The sequence below is a fragment of the Embiotoca jacksoni genome, unplaced genomic scaffold (genome assembly GCF_022577435.1).
Source record: "Embiotoca jacksoni isolate LCO1_2020_lvr unplaced genomic scaffold, fEmbJac1.0.p SCAF_3, whole genome shotgun sequence".
In the NCBI taxonomy this organism is placed as follows: Eukaryota; Metazoa; Chordata; class Actinopteri; family Embiotocidae; genus Embiotoca; species Embiotoca jacksoni.
In genome coordinates, this window is record NW_027185381.1 from 16,229,902 (window position 1) to 16,245,831 (window position 15,930).

General features: G+C 43.9%; 2 protein-coding genes across 4 annotated transcripts; one reads left to right on the forward strand and one right to left on the reverse strand.

The window, feature by feature from the left end:
* The first annotated feature begins 5,689 nt into the window (after positions 1-5,689).
* LOC138206702 (deoxyribodipyrimidine photo-lyase) lies at positions 5,690-11,743 on the forward strand. Its single transcript, XM_069163600.1, has 9 exons — positions 5,690-6,057; positions 7,979-8,621; positions 8,771-9,082; positions 9,173-9,345; positions 9,460-9,544; positions 9,642-9,874; positions 10,014-10,208; positions 10,346-10,571; positions 10,725-11,743. Exons 1-9 carry the CDS (start codon positions 5,815-5,817, stop codon positions 11,267-11,269), a joined length of 2,655 nt encoding a protein of 884 aa, XP_069019701.1. The 5' UTR covers positions 5,690-5,814; the 3' UTR covers positions 11,270-11,743.
* A 28-nt stretch (positions 11,744-11,771) lies between these two features.
* On the reverse strand, positions 11,772-15,828 carry LOC138206703 (glycine cleavage system H protein, mitochondrial-like). 3 transcript variants are annotated; one of them, XM_069163602.1, is made up of 5 exons: positions 15,628-15,808; positions 15,354-15,436; positions 15,175-15,238; positions 14,020-14,151; positions 11,772-12,339 (listed from the first exon to the last, which is right to left on the reverse strand). In XM_069163602.1, the coding sequence occupies exons 1-5, from the start codon at positions 15,776-15,778 to the stop codon at positions 12,242-12,244; spliced, it is 528 nt and encodes a 175-aa protein (XP_069019703.1). In that variant the 5' UTR covers positions 15,779-15,808; the 3' UTR covers positions 11,772-12,241. The 3 variants fall into 3 exon arrangements, with proteins under 3 accessions (XP_069019703.1, XP_069019705.1, XP_069019702.1); XM_069163604.1 differs by lacking the exon at positions 11,772-12,339 and adding an exon at positions 12,445-12,649 and having other exon boundaries at positions 15,628-15,815; XM_069163601.1 differs by lacking the exon at positions 11,772-12,339 and adding an exon at positions 12,997-13,419 and having other exon boundaries at positions 15,628-15,828.
* Positions 15,829-15,930: the final 102 nt, after the last annotated feature.

Sequence of the window (15,930 nt, forward strand, 5' to 3'; positions counted from 1 at the left end):
GTCACCATTCCCTTATGAATTTTCTTTGTGAGAGATGACATTCTCCATATCCAGTGTTATTTCAGAGAACTTTTCCCAGTGGCAGCAGAGCTGGAGCATCAGAGTGTGAAATGTTGGTTCTCACACCACATGTGGTTGTAGCACGCTGAAGACATACATGTAACAACAAAATACAATTAATGTAACGCGGTAACATTAAATAGAAGATTTCAGTAACCTTCCACATCTCTTCATTTTCCACTTCCAGTGCTCCCCTCCCACCGTTCCGTTTTAGTCTGTATCCAGCTCCACCTCTGCTGTCGTTTATTGTACTCCATTTGCATAATGAAGCCCAGGCTTAATTAAGATCCCACTGGAGTCTGGAGCCAAGGATGAAGGAAAGAAGGACGATGAGGAGGGGAGGGGGGGATCCAGCGTTCCTTAGCTTATCCGCACGTGTCCAAATAGGAGGCACAATTTAGGGGGGGAGAAAAGCGTTGACGAGCGATTAAATCGCTAATTATGATCGGCTGTTAGAATTAGTGTGTGGCTGTTAATTAGCTGCAGATGAGATGCCCAGACAGTTGCCCGCCCCTGACGACTGCAGCACCCTCCTTGACTGGCAATAGAGAAACACAGCTTGACACCCTGGAAATGATGCCAACACATCCCTCCCTTTAACACAAACAGAAGTCTGAGGGGATATCCCTTTAAGAACATCCCAGGTGTGCAAGTGCAGGGAAGAGGCTCTTCATCATCCTTGTCCACCCACTCCCACTGTTCTTCGTTAAGCACAAAATTCCCCATTTTTTCCCTTCTATATCCTTTATTCAGTGTGCGTATTATTCCTCTTCTTCCGCATACTCTTCCTCTCCACAGTGGAATGGTACAATCCCTTGTCGTAGTTCTTTGTAATGGCCAGTAACTTCCTTTCAGCGCAGCAGTTGGCACTGGGCAGAGTTGGCATCGAGGAAATGTTTTTTGTCGCGTAACCACCACAGTCGCATTTGTGGCTCCAGTTCTAACCTTTTTGCTACTTTTTCTTTCTGCATTTGCTGCGGTTTTGCACAGCTTTCAATGGCACCTGCGAACGCCTCACATTTTCCGTTTGGCATGGTGCCACATCTGTCTCTAGTCTCTCCCTTGAGGGGAAACCATTGCCGAAAACATTCAAGGCATCCGAAATGTTCTGCTCACCGTATGGAGGTTTCTGTTTGCAAATGTGTGTATTATATTGCCTTGGCAGCATGCCATCTTTCTCCCTGTGCCCTCGCCGGCACTGAAAAGATGCCATCACAGAATCGCTGGCAACGGTTGCCCGGGCACCTCTTCTTGGCTTTGTCCAAGCAAACAAACGATGATTAGTAGCAAATCCTCAGAGGTGAGTCCCCTTGTCTTTGAGTATGACAGTTCTTCGCCATCCGTTTTGATCGCGTCGTGTGTGCCACGAGTGCAAGCTGGCACGCTGTCCGTTGACTGGCACGCTGCGGCTGGCATCGAGAGAAGAAACGTCCGAAAATGGGTGCAACGCAAGATGTTTCGACGCCATTTCTTTTCATACGACCGACGCTCGTCATGTACGGTTTTTGAGTATCATCCATTCTCGTCTTCTCTATGCTTTCTTCATCCATCTACATCCGAGTCATCTTCTGTCGGCTGGTATCTTACTTACTTCTACGATCCACCATCCTCTGATATTTTTCACGTGTTCCTTTTCTCTGCCCAGCCCCCTGTTTGTTACAGCCCATTATGCCTGTGCCAAGGTGGCACCATGGTAGCAGTATGGAGTTCTGTTCCTCTTCCTCTTTTATTCTTATTCTCCTCACCCCTTCGCCCATGCCCATGCCCGCCCCCGCTCAAGTCCTGACTGGATGGCACTGTGCCAACCTGCCACCGCCATCGCTCTCATTTGTAGCTCATCCCTCCGTTGCCCTTCCCCCTGTCTCTACATTTCCATCCCTCTCTCTTCCCCTTATTTCATTCATTCACTTTCTGAATCAAACCTCCTCAGTTTGTATGTAATGCTGCATTTGTCTATTACTTCGTTGAGACATGGGCAACTTTTCGTTTCTTAAAGGCGCGCCGCAAATCGCTGGTCTTTGTTGTCGTTTGGAAGACTCTTTTGGCACCTGAAGGAATGCTCTCAGTGACTGCCCTGTAGGTAATTAAAGCAGTAGTTACTTATCCCACTGAGACAGGAGAGGAAGGACGAAGAGAGCTATGAGTTTAGAGAAAGCTGTGTTGTTTTAATTAACTTTTACCAACCCCCATCATGTGTGCTTCATTTCACATGTCTCAGAGCCTTGAGCAGCTTGTGCTTCTTCACACATTCAAACTACAACAATATGATTGATTCGATTATAAGTAAAATTGATTGTGCACCGCTGACCTCACCGACTTTACCGAGATGACCCTTGCTCCTTTGTTTTTCTTTTTTTTTCTCCTCCTTTTTAAATTCTCCTGCGTCAAACAAAAGCTGCCAGTGGTGGTGGAGCTATTAAGCAAATACTCTCATTAGAACACAAAACATAATGAATATGTAAATGATGTGTGTAATTTATGCATGGTCTGAGAGATGTGTTTTCTATTCAGCCCTCCATTGTATTCACTTTATTTATATCCCCTTTTCCTTAACACTTCACACTCTTATACCAATTTCCCTCTTTTCCGAGACCACATCCTGTGAATGAATCCATGGGGAACTTCTTGGGATCTAACAATTGTTTCTTTTATTTTGTGTGCTTTTTTTTTTTTTTTCTTTTTTACACATTTCTCCTTGCCTTTAACCATGGGTTTGTAGTTTCTAATAGTCTCTCAGAGTCTGTCTTTTTCTCTGTTTGCTTCTTTCGCCTCAGCCTGTCCTCTCCAAAAACAAACCCTACAGTGACGCATTAAACCAACAACTGAATGTTTGAACAAGCGCTTTCTTCCAGGAATATGAATACTGAATAATCAAACTGCTAAATCACATCCATACTTGACTGTGTTGTATTCTGCATTTTCCCTTTGTCCCTCTGAGATTGTATTGATCTTAATGTGTGGTCCAAACTGTGTGGTAAATTGAAGCTTGTCCTGATAGACAGAGAGTAGCCTTGCTCCTGTCTAGGATAAACACCTATAATACTCTGGCTCCCTTGGCAATCACCATAGCAACAAACCATGGTACCCACGTGAGTTGCATAATAAGATGTTCCCCAAGACCACGGACCATAAAGCGGCGACAAACTAGACACCCGCAGCAATAAATGTGAATCAGAAAATAACCATTAGAATGTCAGACACCTCTGACTCATTCTAAACCAATCTCTCTATTTATCAATAGGCATGCATCACAAAACACACACTCTCAGACGCACATGCACCTTTTCTGCCTCTCCAGACCTTAACAGGTGCTGATGAGCCGCAGTCAATGATTGTAATGAGCTATCGATCACCGTGGGAAAACGGAGGGACAGAGAGGGGTGAGGGAGGAAGAGGGAACCAGAGGACGCACACACAAACAGAAGGACTGCTAGAAAAAATACTTCAGATGAACTAGATGGAGACGAGCTACTGAAGACGGAGTATCAATACTTGCTTTAATCAAGTCCTGATCTCCTATTGTCCTGTTTAAAATAGAATGTATGGGGTTGTGCTCTCTACCGGCACAGGTTGAAGGGAACTGGTCAACTCAGAGCACCTTCAGGACCGGTTGATTCGCTAAGGATGACCGTGCAGACATGCTTGTCATGACCGAGTCCAGATGCCATTGAATGGCACTGACGCAGTATCTCTATTTTCCTCTCTTTTTTGTGCTGTGTGCATGGAGTGGAGGCAGACAGCTTCAGGGAAGGGGGAGGTGCGTTTTGTGTGTGTGTGTGTGTGTGTGTGTGTGTGTCTCGTGTGTGTTGGCTGGCGTTTCAGATAATGAAATGCAGCAGGGAACAAAGAGCTGGGGGCCCCTATTCTCTGTGCTGCAGCTTCATTTTCACTCCCGTCAGTCTATGATTCTTCCATACCCTCTTTCTTGTGTACATCTATGTGTGTGTGTTTATGTTTGTATGAGCCGGTCGGTCGTTGTGTGCACGAGTATCCCCTCCTCCTCCTGTTAGCATTCTGCATGGCAGATCCCCCTAATGTAATAACTGTGTCTGCATGTCTAATTTACAGCAGGAGAGAGTAAATAGCCTGTGGTTAATTACAGTACGTGTGTGGATGTGTGTGTGTGTGTGTGTGCGCGCGCGCGCGCGTGCGTGTGGGCGTGTGCGTGTGTCTACATGCGCGTGGGTGTGTCAGAATGATTTATGAGTTGCAAATAGCTACACCAATGGCCCGTTTCTCCTCACTTAGTTTTTAATCTGTCTTTCCATTAATTTTCCTGGAGACGTTATTATGGTTTTATAACAGTGTGCACGAGGATGCACATGTGAGTGCACGTATGTGTTAATGAGATAGAGGTGTGGACATTTTGTGAGCATCTCGGCTACGTGGCACCTGGGCGGCGTCACTTTGCTTTTCCACCTTTCGACTACTTCTCCCTTTCCCTTCCTTCCTCTCCCCTTTTCCTCTCCTCTGGTGCTTCATTCACTGTCTTCATTGAGACCCACACTGAACACAGATCTTTATTGACAGTACACGGTACAACATGGAAACAGCAGGTCAATCCGTTTAGCCCAAGGGCCGATACACCAATTCACCAATTTGTCAGTGTTAGTTTGAGAGAGAAAAGCAGCTAATCTCTCCTCTCTGCTCTCTATTGATCACACACTTAGACTCCACTTCTCTGTCTAAACACTATTGATTCTCTCTCTCTCTCTCAATCTCTTTCTCCCTCTCTCCCTCTCTTCACATTCCACAGCTCTCAACACATCTTCCCTTCATACACTCTGCATACCTTTGACATAATAGTCTGAACAACTGAAACTTTATGTCCTTGTATTTGAAGCCTTGAGTCACATTTTTGATGAATATTTGAGAAATACTTGACAAACACTTCTCTTGACAGCACCTGCAAAATACAACTTCTGAGTAGTTCCTGTGGTACAGGATTACAAGTGGAGCTTATCAACTACACAAAGCATTTTGTAGTTTGGTCCACAAGTGTCACAAATCATTGTCCCCTGCTGCGTGCATTCAAAAGCTTATTCATCATCTCATTAAAAAAATCAATTACTTAGCAACCCTTCAACAGCGTGAATACAGACCATGATTAAAAATTCACTGCTGGATACATTGTCTCCTGGCTTTGTTTTTCATTTTCACATCACAGAATACACTTGAAAAGGACAACATTCCTGTCAAGATGAAGGCTATGTAAAAAAATTGTAGAATGATTATCTTAAGGCAGATGTCCCCCCCAGCATTTTAACATCACTTCCAATTGAACCAGGGATCTATGTTTGATTGGATTTAGCTTGTGGGGACCCCCGATCATGAAACATTTTAGTTGACAGATACGACTCGCTGTCGACAGGAAGATTAAACTTAAATCTATGACAAAAACAAACATTCCTATAGCTTGTATTGAGTCTATATCGCTCTTCGATAATATCAAATTAATGAAATATAAACAAGGAGTCCCATGTGTTACTCATAGGCTGTGAATAAAAAACGGCCAGGTGCCCGTGGGTTTCACTGGCCTCCATACACAGCTCCTATTTATTAGATTTGTGCACCCCCTACTGGTGATATTTACCCATTACATGTCTTTAGTTTTTGCAGGTTACAAAACACTAACACATGGCTTGTGTAACTGGAAATCAGCTGTCGTTTAGTAACCAGTAGTTTGGGTATGTTCGCAATGTGGAGCAGTTTGTGAGCCGAATGCCTGAACTTCAAGCTTAAACATAGAAAAAAATGATCGTCACCTCTCACATGAAGATGCCTCCTCCGGCGGAGGCAGCCCAGCTGGTGAGGAAGATGTTAAGGGAAGTGCTGATGGGTCGAGAGGATCCAGAGTGGTTCTTTGCCATGTGTGCGTCCGTCCTGGGGCACCAAGAGACCCGCTCGCAGTTCCCGTCCCTCATCCGGCCTCTGTCCACGGCCAACAGCAGCCTGCACTCCACCCTCACCTCCATCTATCAGGGATATTTCATCAAGGTCAGTGACCGTTTCAATGTAACTATGGCATTGCAGGTTTTTAAATCAACACTTACAAAGTGGTTAGAAATTCTAAAATAAACGTAAAACGGACATGAATATGTTTCATTGAATAGATTTTGTTCATCAGAAACCAACGGGAGTGTTTAAAAATCAATTGAGAACAAATCAGAAGAAAAGAGCGTTTTTTTGTTTGTTTTTTAATACAGTTATTTTTTTGTGTCTTTTGTGTTTGTTGACAATTATTAGAGGCAGAATTTAAATTGAGTTTACTTGTTGTGGCTAAAGTGTTCGCAAACAACTCACCGTAGATAGCCAGGGATAGAGCAAATACATGGCACTTTTTTCTTTTTTGTTCCACATACTCCTGAGGAAAAGAAATTGACTTTTGACATGTTAAATTTGTAAATATATAAAAATGATGTAATTAGATTTTGTACTAAACTTAACCCAACACAGTCTTGCTTGGAGCCAAAATGGCACAGGCTCAATTTACGTATAGTTAGCTCACAGCTAATCACACCTGCACACTCAACTTACTCTGGTCGATGAAACCTCTGCTCAGATTCATGCCGAGTAGGGCTGCAAGTCACAGATATCTCCAAGATTGATTATTACCTCGATGAATAAATTAGCCCCTTAGTCTTAAAACTGTCAGAAACTGCCGGCCAGTGTATACCAAAGCTCATTGTCGGGAAAACACAGGTGTATTAATGATGCATTCCACTTAGAGGAGGAGCAGATTTTGTGCCTGCTGGTTTACCGTCATCACTTACTGGAACACTAAATGGAACTGGACCATCTTTAATTCAACTGCTTTCTCTACTGTGACATGTCAAAATGTCTGCAGTGGAAAAAAAAAAAAAGATCTAAGGAACCCTTAAATATTCACATGTAAAGCTGGAATCAGGAATTTGATCGTTGATCAATGATCAAAATAGTGATTCATTTTCTGTCAATGAACCGATTGATGAATTGACCAATCATTGCAGCTCTTGTGTAGAGCTCTGCTGAGAATTAATTGACGTAATTAACAAAGTATTCATAAACCAAACAGGAATATTAGTATAAGTATCATTAGCGCAAACATAGTAGTAATAAAGATGTTTAAATTGTAAGTTGTTCTACTCGAACCAGTGGAGCAAACTAGGAGGATAGTCAGAAATAGGTACACTTATTGAACACTTGTACACCTGCTTTTTCATCAACCAATAATGTTGCAGCAGAGGAGTTCATAAAAACATGCAGATACAGGTCAGGAGCTTCCGTTACAGTTCACGTTAGAATTGCATATTTGTTGACTGGCTGGTTTGAGAATTTCTGAAACTCCTAATGGAACTCCTGATATTCTCAGCACAACAGGATGGTGCAAAAATGTATTCAGTAAAGGACACTTGTACAACAAGTCGCCTATCTGCGTATTGTTATTGACTATGTGCATTACTTTATGGTCATAAGTTACCATCATTTTAATGGCTACATCCAGCAGGACACGGCTATAGGACTGACAACGCAGAATTTCCAACATCTTTTGAAATCCATACCACAAGGAATTGAAGCTGTTTTGAGAACAAAGGGAGGCCTGCCTCAGTATCGATACAGTTTTCCTAATAAAGTTTAAATCAAGCCCTGTCTGTACACAGATGTTAAAATAAGTAAAAAAAAAAAAAAAACAACACTTGTGGTTCTTTACAAAGTGCATGCTCGACCTTAAGCTCAATAAAATGACTGTGTAAACAAAACAAAAAATAGCTATCTTATCATTAATACCAGCCTTCATTGTCCGTAATGCAAAGCAATCTTGGTGTTCAGCAGTTTGGGTTGCAGTGTATACTGGAACTGGCATGTTAAACTACAGCAACTTAAGAAAAAGAAGTAATTTCAACAGTGATACTAATGGCTTGTCCTCATTTAATTGTAGACTGAAGATGATGAACTGGAACTGGGTTTGGCTCTCTCACTACTGGAAATGAAAGATCACCAGCTGTCAACTTCCAGCCAAGAGTCCCAACTCCCGCAGCCTGAAGGCAGAACCGATCCGAGCAGCGCTGTTCAGCCGAACTCCGTATCCGAGTCCCAGGGAAGCAACGACACCCAGCAAGCAGGTGTAAATGGCAGGAGAAAAAAGACCCACTCAGGACAAACTGGACCCTGGAGCAAGGAGTGCGCACCACGGACGAATCTTGACAAATATAACAAGCAGACACCTGGGAACGATCAGGCTGTCAGTGTCCCAGAACAGGGTGCCTCAATTTCCAAGCAAGATACAGTAAGAGACGGTGGTCAAATGATTGGGGAGAGAGATGTGAATCAATCAGAGAAACCAAAACGCTGTAAGAATAGGCGTCAGCGGCGTAAAAACGCTGGTCAGCAGCCGGTAGGCTTGCCCTGTTCTCCGTCAGCACCACCACCAGTAGTGCTGTGGTTCAGGAGGGATTTGCGACTGCGTGACAACCCTGCTCTCACGGGATCGCTGCAGGTGGGCGCACCTGTCATCCCGGTCTTCATCTGGAGCCCTGAGGAAGAGGAGGGACCAGGGATTACAGTGGCGATGGGGGGAGCTTGTAAGTTGCTCGAAGAAGCGGTGATTACGGCAAACTTTGTCAAAGCACAGTGACGGCTTTGCTTTGCCAAAAGACCTCTCGCACAACTGAAGACGGTCAATTTGCAAGTCTCCCCGCTGCTGTGTGATAATGTCCTCCTTTTTCAACAGGTAAATACTGGCTTCATCAGGCGTTGTCTTGTTTTCGCTCATCTCTGGAGCGCACTGGCAGCCATCTTGTCTTTCTCAAGGCAACTGGAGAGGGGAATGAGGTTGGGTCTTCTCTGAATGCACTTAAGGAGTTGGTAAAGGAGACCGGGGCAAGAACAGTACTGGCTAACGCCTTGTATGAGCCCTGGCTGAAGGAAAGGGACGATGTGGTGGTTTCAGCTCTGCAGAAAGAAGGTGTTGAATACAGGCTGTTCCACTCTTACTGCCTCAGAGACCCTTATTCTGTCAGCACAGAGGGTGTGGGACTCAGAGGTTAGTTAAAGGTCAAAATAATGTTTGAGTAATCTAAATTGCAACAGGGCCATTTTGATCAACTGTAATTGATTTTCTTCTGTGATGTAGGAATAGGTTCAGTGTCTCACTTCATGAGCTGTTGTAAACAGAACCCAGGGCCTCCACTAGGTGTTCCCCTGGACCCTCCGGTATCTCTCCCTACACCCACTCGATGGCCGCGGGGTGTCCCTTTGGACTCGCTGGGCCTCGCTCGGATGCCCCGCAGAAAGGATGGCACAACGGTGAGTGACCACAGCAGAGCAGTTCTCAAAAGCTTTTAGCGAGAAAGACTGAATACAATTACGATTCCATCACGCAGTCCTCAGTATTTTTCTTGTGTTCGTTCTGGCATTCAGATTGACTGGGCAGCCAACATACGGAAGTCCTGGGATTTTAGTGAAGAGGGAGCACTCGCCCGCCTAGAGGCCTTTCTCCGTGATGGTGAGACGCCTTGCATGCACTTTGTAAATGGCGCTTGGAGGAAAGCTTGTAAGTGCGGCACTGAACACCACCACATGATTATTTCCACATTTCCCAGGTGTGTACAGGTATGAAAAGGAGTCGGGCAGGGCAGATGCTCCGAACACCAGCTGCCTGTCTCCCTACCTTCACTTTGGTCAGCTCAGCCCATGCTGGCTATCGTGGGATGCTAAAGGAGCTCGCTGTCGACCCCCCAAGTTCCAACGCAAACTGGCCTGGAGAGATTTAGCTTACTGGGAGCTGACGCTGTTTCCTGACCTCCCCTGGGAATCCCTCAGACCTCCATACAAGGTTGAAATTGGCTCAAATTGAAACCTTTAGATTTGTCAGTTAGCCACCACACTTTATCCATTTGTAATTAAAAGCCCATAACACACTGTGAAGAATTCTGTTCGTGAACGGAGTATTATTCTTCCACTGGTATTTGCAGGCTCTGCGGTGGAGCGCTGATCGTGGCCACCTGAAGGCGTGGCAGCGAGGTCAGACAGGCTACCCTCTGGTTGATGCAGCCATGAGGCAGCTGTGGCTGACAGGCTGGATGAACAACTACATGAGACATGTTGTGGCCTCTTTTCTCATTGCGTATCTCTACCTGCCTTGGCAAGAGGGCTACCGCTGGTTCCAGGTGAGGTGCATACAGGCACACATGCGCTCACATAGGCCATGTTGACGCCTGGCGTTGTCATGCGATTTGGTTTATCCAATCACGAGTGGCCAGCTGATCTCCCAGACCACCTCTGAATGCGGTTTACGTGTGTTTAGGACACCCTGGTGGATGCAGATGTTGCCATAGATGCCATGATGTGGCAGAATGGGGGCATGTGTGGCCTGGATCACTGGAGCTTCGTCATGCACCCCACTGATGCAGCGTTGACCTGTGACCCCTACGGCAGCTACATCAGGAAGTGGTGTCCTGAACTTGCAGATCTGCCCGACGAGCTAATTCACAAACCCTGGAAATGCCCTGCGTCCGTGCTGCGGCGTGCAGGTGAGGAATTCATAATGCTGTAGGTTCCGCCGCTCCTTTTGAAATCATAATAGCAAGAACCGTTACGAGAGTTTTTGAATTAATACCGTGCGCGGTATAGAGTTACGCACCTTAACATCGAAATCTTGTGCCCCCGCCGTCTTCATCGTTCAGGCGTCGTGTTTGGCCAGACGTATCCTCAGCGAATAATCACAGACCTAGAGGAGCGGAGGAATCGCTCTCTCCAAGATGTAGCTTCGGTGCGTAAAGAGTTCGGAGAGTATGTGGACAAGCGCTCAGGCTGCGACTTGGTGCCTCTGCCGCCCCGCCTGGTCTCCGAGGCTCCGGGCCTATCGCACAGGGACGGGGCTGTGGTGGCAGAGGGGAAGCAGTTCCTGTTGCCCGTTATCACCCGCATGGAATTCAAACACCAGTTCGAAGATCCGGACGCAGACGCGGCATCAAACCCCTACAGCGCCGTGCTAAAAGGTTACGTGAGCCGCAAGAGGGACGAGACCATTGCCTTCCTTAACGAGAGAGACTTCACCGCCAGCGTGATGCACGAGGGAGTCCGGAGAAAGGAGAGGCTGGAGAGCGATTATCGCAGAATGGAAGGGCTCCCTGCGCCTCCGACACCTCGAGGCAGGGCCAGGCGAACCCCAACGGCCAAGGACGGGTTCTCTACGGTACCCGGTGGGGCGGTCAGTTCACTGAAATGACCCGAAGATCGATACTGAAAGTTTACAAGTTCTACGTTACCAGACAGACGCCGGCTGCAAAATGCAAACGTAGAAAAGGTTACAGAAGAAGAGTTTTTTTTTTTTTTTTTTTAAGTGTAAAGATGAGGCAAGGACATCTAAGATGCAGTGGGTCCAAAAATGTGGATTATGAGAATATTTGTAAAAAAAAAAAATAAAAAAAAAAGTTTACAAGAGGGTAAACGCTCCTAATGTTTTCTATAGTGTGCATTCAGCATAATCTCAGGTATTGGGCAATTGTTCCAGTCTTGTGTTCTGGATTTTGGTTCTGGGGCAAATTTTTTGGTATTTGTGTAACGTGTTCGAACTTGAAGCTGGATATGCAACATGGAGCCCAACATATTGCCTGCGTGAGACCTCGTGCAGTCACATTGAAATGATATTACACGAGCTGTAAAAATGATTATCCACATTTTATATAAAGTCCAAACACCGGCGAATAGAAAACAAAGAAAACAAGATGTGTAAGGAAATGTTTATTTTCTATTTTACAGGTCCCATGTCCACAGTTTAGCTATCATACATGCAGTGCAGACCGACATAATTAATACCATAAAGATCAAAGTTCTTTTTAAGTCTAACGGTGTCCTAGAACAGGGTTTCAGTCTCAGTCTCTTCTGTTTGGGGGGGTTTGAGGCTGCATTGACTCCACTTTTGAAGTGGACTCCACTTTTGAAGTGGAGTCAATGCAGCCTGGCAGGTCCCCTGGCAGGTCCCCCTTAAGTCAGTCAATCTGTAACCGTAGATAAAGGATTTCTAAAGTTCACAGCTCTACAACACTGGCAGGTCAGCAGGCTGGAGCTACAGAGCTCCACTGGTAGATGCTAAACATTGCGTTGTAATCGACAGGCACATCTATTGCGTCTCCCTGCCAGTGGTGTTTAAAAAAAAAAAAGGGAAAGGGAGCATAGCACTTATTATGGGGGTGTTAGGTTAGTCCTCGATGGAGCGGATGTATCTCTCATATGTTGCTTCATCCATGAGAGGGTCAAGCTCAGCAGGGTTGGCAATTGTCATCTTCATCAGCCAGCCTATAGTGAATAGGTTAAGATCAGGTTGAGCTGTGGGTCAAGGGTCACAAGCACACACAGTACTGTGGATAGTTTTTTTTAAAGTTTTTTTTATTAGATGTTTAGCCTCTCATTCATTACGCAATACCATCAGGGAGCCGCCTGATCAGTCCCATTGTTCTGCAGCATGACACTGATCCCAATATTACAGCCAGACTCAAAGAAGCATCTTCAGCACAAAGAAGAACGAGGAGTCCTGCAACCGATATCTGGCCCCCAACGGAGCCCCGATCTCAACACCATAGAGTCACCCTGGTGCTTGTGGCAGTTGCTGTTTTAAGGGTAGAGAGGTCATACCAATATTTGGTTGTGTTTTTCTATTTTCTGCACTTTGTGCAAAGACAATTGGCAAATACAAATATTTAAGCTATTACATTTAAAGCATTCTCAGTTTACTTTTAGTGCCGACAGCCTTTGCGCAGTACGGCAACATTAATATCACTGCCACCATTTTCTAATGTACACTTTTATGGGAATTTGTTTTCATGTACCCGCTACAGTGAGAAAATCAACTTGATAAGATGTTGAAGCTGCTTGAGTTATATAATCCATCACAGAGAACAACAAACTCATTTTTATTGTATTCAAAGTTATATTACTTAAAACTGAATAAGCTGTTGTTGAATATTCACTTTTAACATTTAGCAGGTCATTACCGTGTGAACAAAAGAAGACTATTATTGGGTCTAAAGATGCTCCTCATTTGCAGGATCCAGAGTGGGTTAATAAAGCTACATTTTCACAAACAAAATATGGAAATCATGGTGTAAAATAAAACTCAATTATACAACAGCTTCAGCTTTATGTCCTTTTATGTCGCGTGACTGCCATCTACTGTCCAAAAATTACACCTCACAGCCCTCAGTCGGGAATTCTTGGTACTTTTCAACCAATGACAATTGCTGTTTTTTTGAACAAATACCAGCAAAGATATAATTTGTAAAGCATAACGATTTTGTTGTTGTTGATGTTTCACATAATTTTTTTTTTTTAAATCACCACCGTCACCAGAAGGCCATTCTTGGTAAGCGTTGTCGGAATCTAATTAAGAAGAAAAACAATAGAAGCTAATTATGTATTTATAGGGAGGTTTTAAAATTGTAATTGCGAGTGCTAACCAAACATAAAGACAAACATCACAGCCGTGATTGTTCTTTCAAGCTCATACTCATTAAACAAAACAACACCAGGCATGTTCCCAAACGCTCCATTTTTACTGTTAATGTCCACGTGGATCCACAGAACTCAAAATGTTAGAACATCTTCACTTTAGAGGATGTTTAAAAAAAAATAATAATTGATTTTAGTGACCTAAAACATTGTTTACATATGGATAAAAGGCCAAAATGTGGAGAAAAAAAAATATTTATTTTGTAAAATATCTGTAATGGTGTAGATGTAACATTCTTTTGCAAAAATATACACCTATCAAAAGATAATAGTTGTAGTTTTAAGAAGAAACAAACGAGAGAGTAGTGTCAACGTGCCAACTGCACAATGACCTTCCTTTCATTCCAGTTTTTTTTTTTTTTACCTTGACCTAAACCACAGTATGATCCACTACTTTCACTTTCAAATGACTTCTCCACATAACAGGATGAGATACAGGGACTGGACTACGTATATTCTGAGTGCGCTTACCATCTTTGTAGCAGGATTTGTTGACCAGACCGGGGTTGTCTGCCAGTAGCGTATTGACCTCTACGACTTCTCCAGTCAAGGGGGAATAAAGCTCACTGGCTGCCTTCACACTTTCCAGAGCTCCGAACTCATCTGTGACAGCAAACGTCAGAAACGGTCAGCTTCACATCAAAGTTGGACACGGACATGTCATACGCACACAGCACAAGTAAATAGTGCAAAATTAGGTTGACTCAATTGACATGGATGGATTTTGTTCGAAAACAAAAATCCAAGCTTTGGTAGGCCTGTCGCGTTAAAATGAAATACATCTCCAACAAAGTTCAAAACAGCACAGAAATACGGAGAATTTTTTTTTAAAACTCGTTTTCTCAATCTGACAAACTGACTACAACTTATTCTCTACATCACTTTTGACGCGCTCAGGCTGAACCAAAACGAGCTTTGATGTTAAACTGGCAGAAGAAAAATATAACACGGGGAGTTTTTCCGACAGTAGCTGCTCATCCATAAACGAATAACTGGTGATGATGACAAAATCAAATAACCACTCAATCATATGTGGATCAAAGAAGTAGAGGCGTCATTGTTGATTTTTACTCGGTATTTATTCAAGAACAACTTTGAGGCACTTGTACTTTACTTGATTATTTCCATTTGATGCAACTTTATACTTCCAACTTTAAAATGAATATTTGACACTGGATGAAATAAAAAACTTTTTCAAATCTAACACATTGTTAAAGATGAAACCAGTGGTTTCCAACTTTTTTGTTTTCTGAAAGATCAGTATGTAGTTGGGGTCACACGTCAGATGTCTTGAGTTGTTAACAGCTCCACCAAATCGTGACTTTTCCTTCTAAACTTCTCGCGGTTTCCTTTCAATAAATGTTCAAATCATCCAATATCTCACCAAAAAATAAAACATTAAAAAAAAAAGTGCACAAATACATGCTATAATATATATGTACGTATGTATATATCAGGGACCAAAGCAGTAACAAAACCACGGGGAAACAAATTTAAACTTAAACAAATGATCAAATATCACAAAATGTATGTAAAATTTGTATCACCAACTTCAGACCGTTAACAGGTAGAATTTATTTCCACATCCCTTCATGACATTGGTGCGTCCTTCACTGAGCTCCATACCTTGCTGAGCCAGCTGTGTTCCCACTTCTGGCAGTCCACAGTAAACTACATCTCCCAGGGCTTCCTGCAAAGTGGTCAAAAAGCGAGGTCAAAAAGTCGTGAAAACATTTTTTTTTTTTTGAATTTTTAGTGCGCGTACACCACAACGAGTACGCGCACGCGACGGCCAGGTAACTCACTTGTGCGAAGTTGCTGATGCCGACGGTCCCAACTCCGCCGTCATCTACTCGAATCCATTCGTGCTTGTCTGTGAATTTAAGCGCTGCAAGAGAAAGACAGAACAGATTAAAAAATAAATAAATAAATAAAAACAGAAACAGACAAATAGGCAAGAGGCGTCGTTAGCTACCACGTCCTTAAGCTAACGTCACCCTCGACGTGCCAAAAAAAAAAAACAACCAAAACATGTTAAGTTTAACGTGCTGCTCTAAAACGCGTTCACGGCGGCCGCACCTGCTGATAGTCGGCTGGAGGAGGCTAGCGTCCTGCCCAAATAATGCTTAGAAGCGAAGGGCAGCGGAGACAGCGGTGCGGAGCGAGCGAGTAAAGGCAAAACAGTAGAAAAGTGGGAAGAGAGGGAGCGGAGCAGCCCACAGGCAGCCATCTTTGTCGCTTACTGATGAGAGAGCGGGGCGAATTCTTCTTCGTTGATATTAAGAGGCGTCGGTTGCGCTTTACTGCCCTCCACTGGTCACAAGTAGACACACACCCCACCCACCCCCCGCAAACAACAACAACAAAACAAACAAAAAGAAA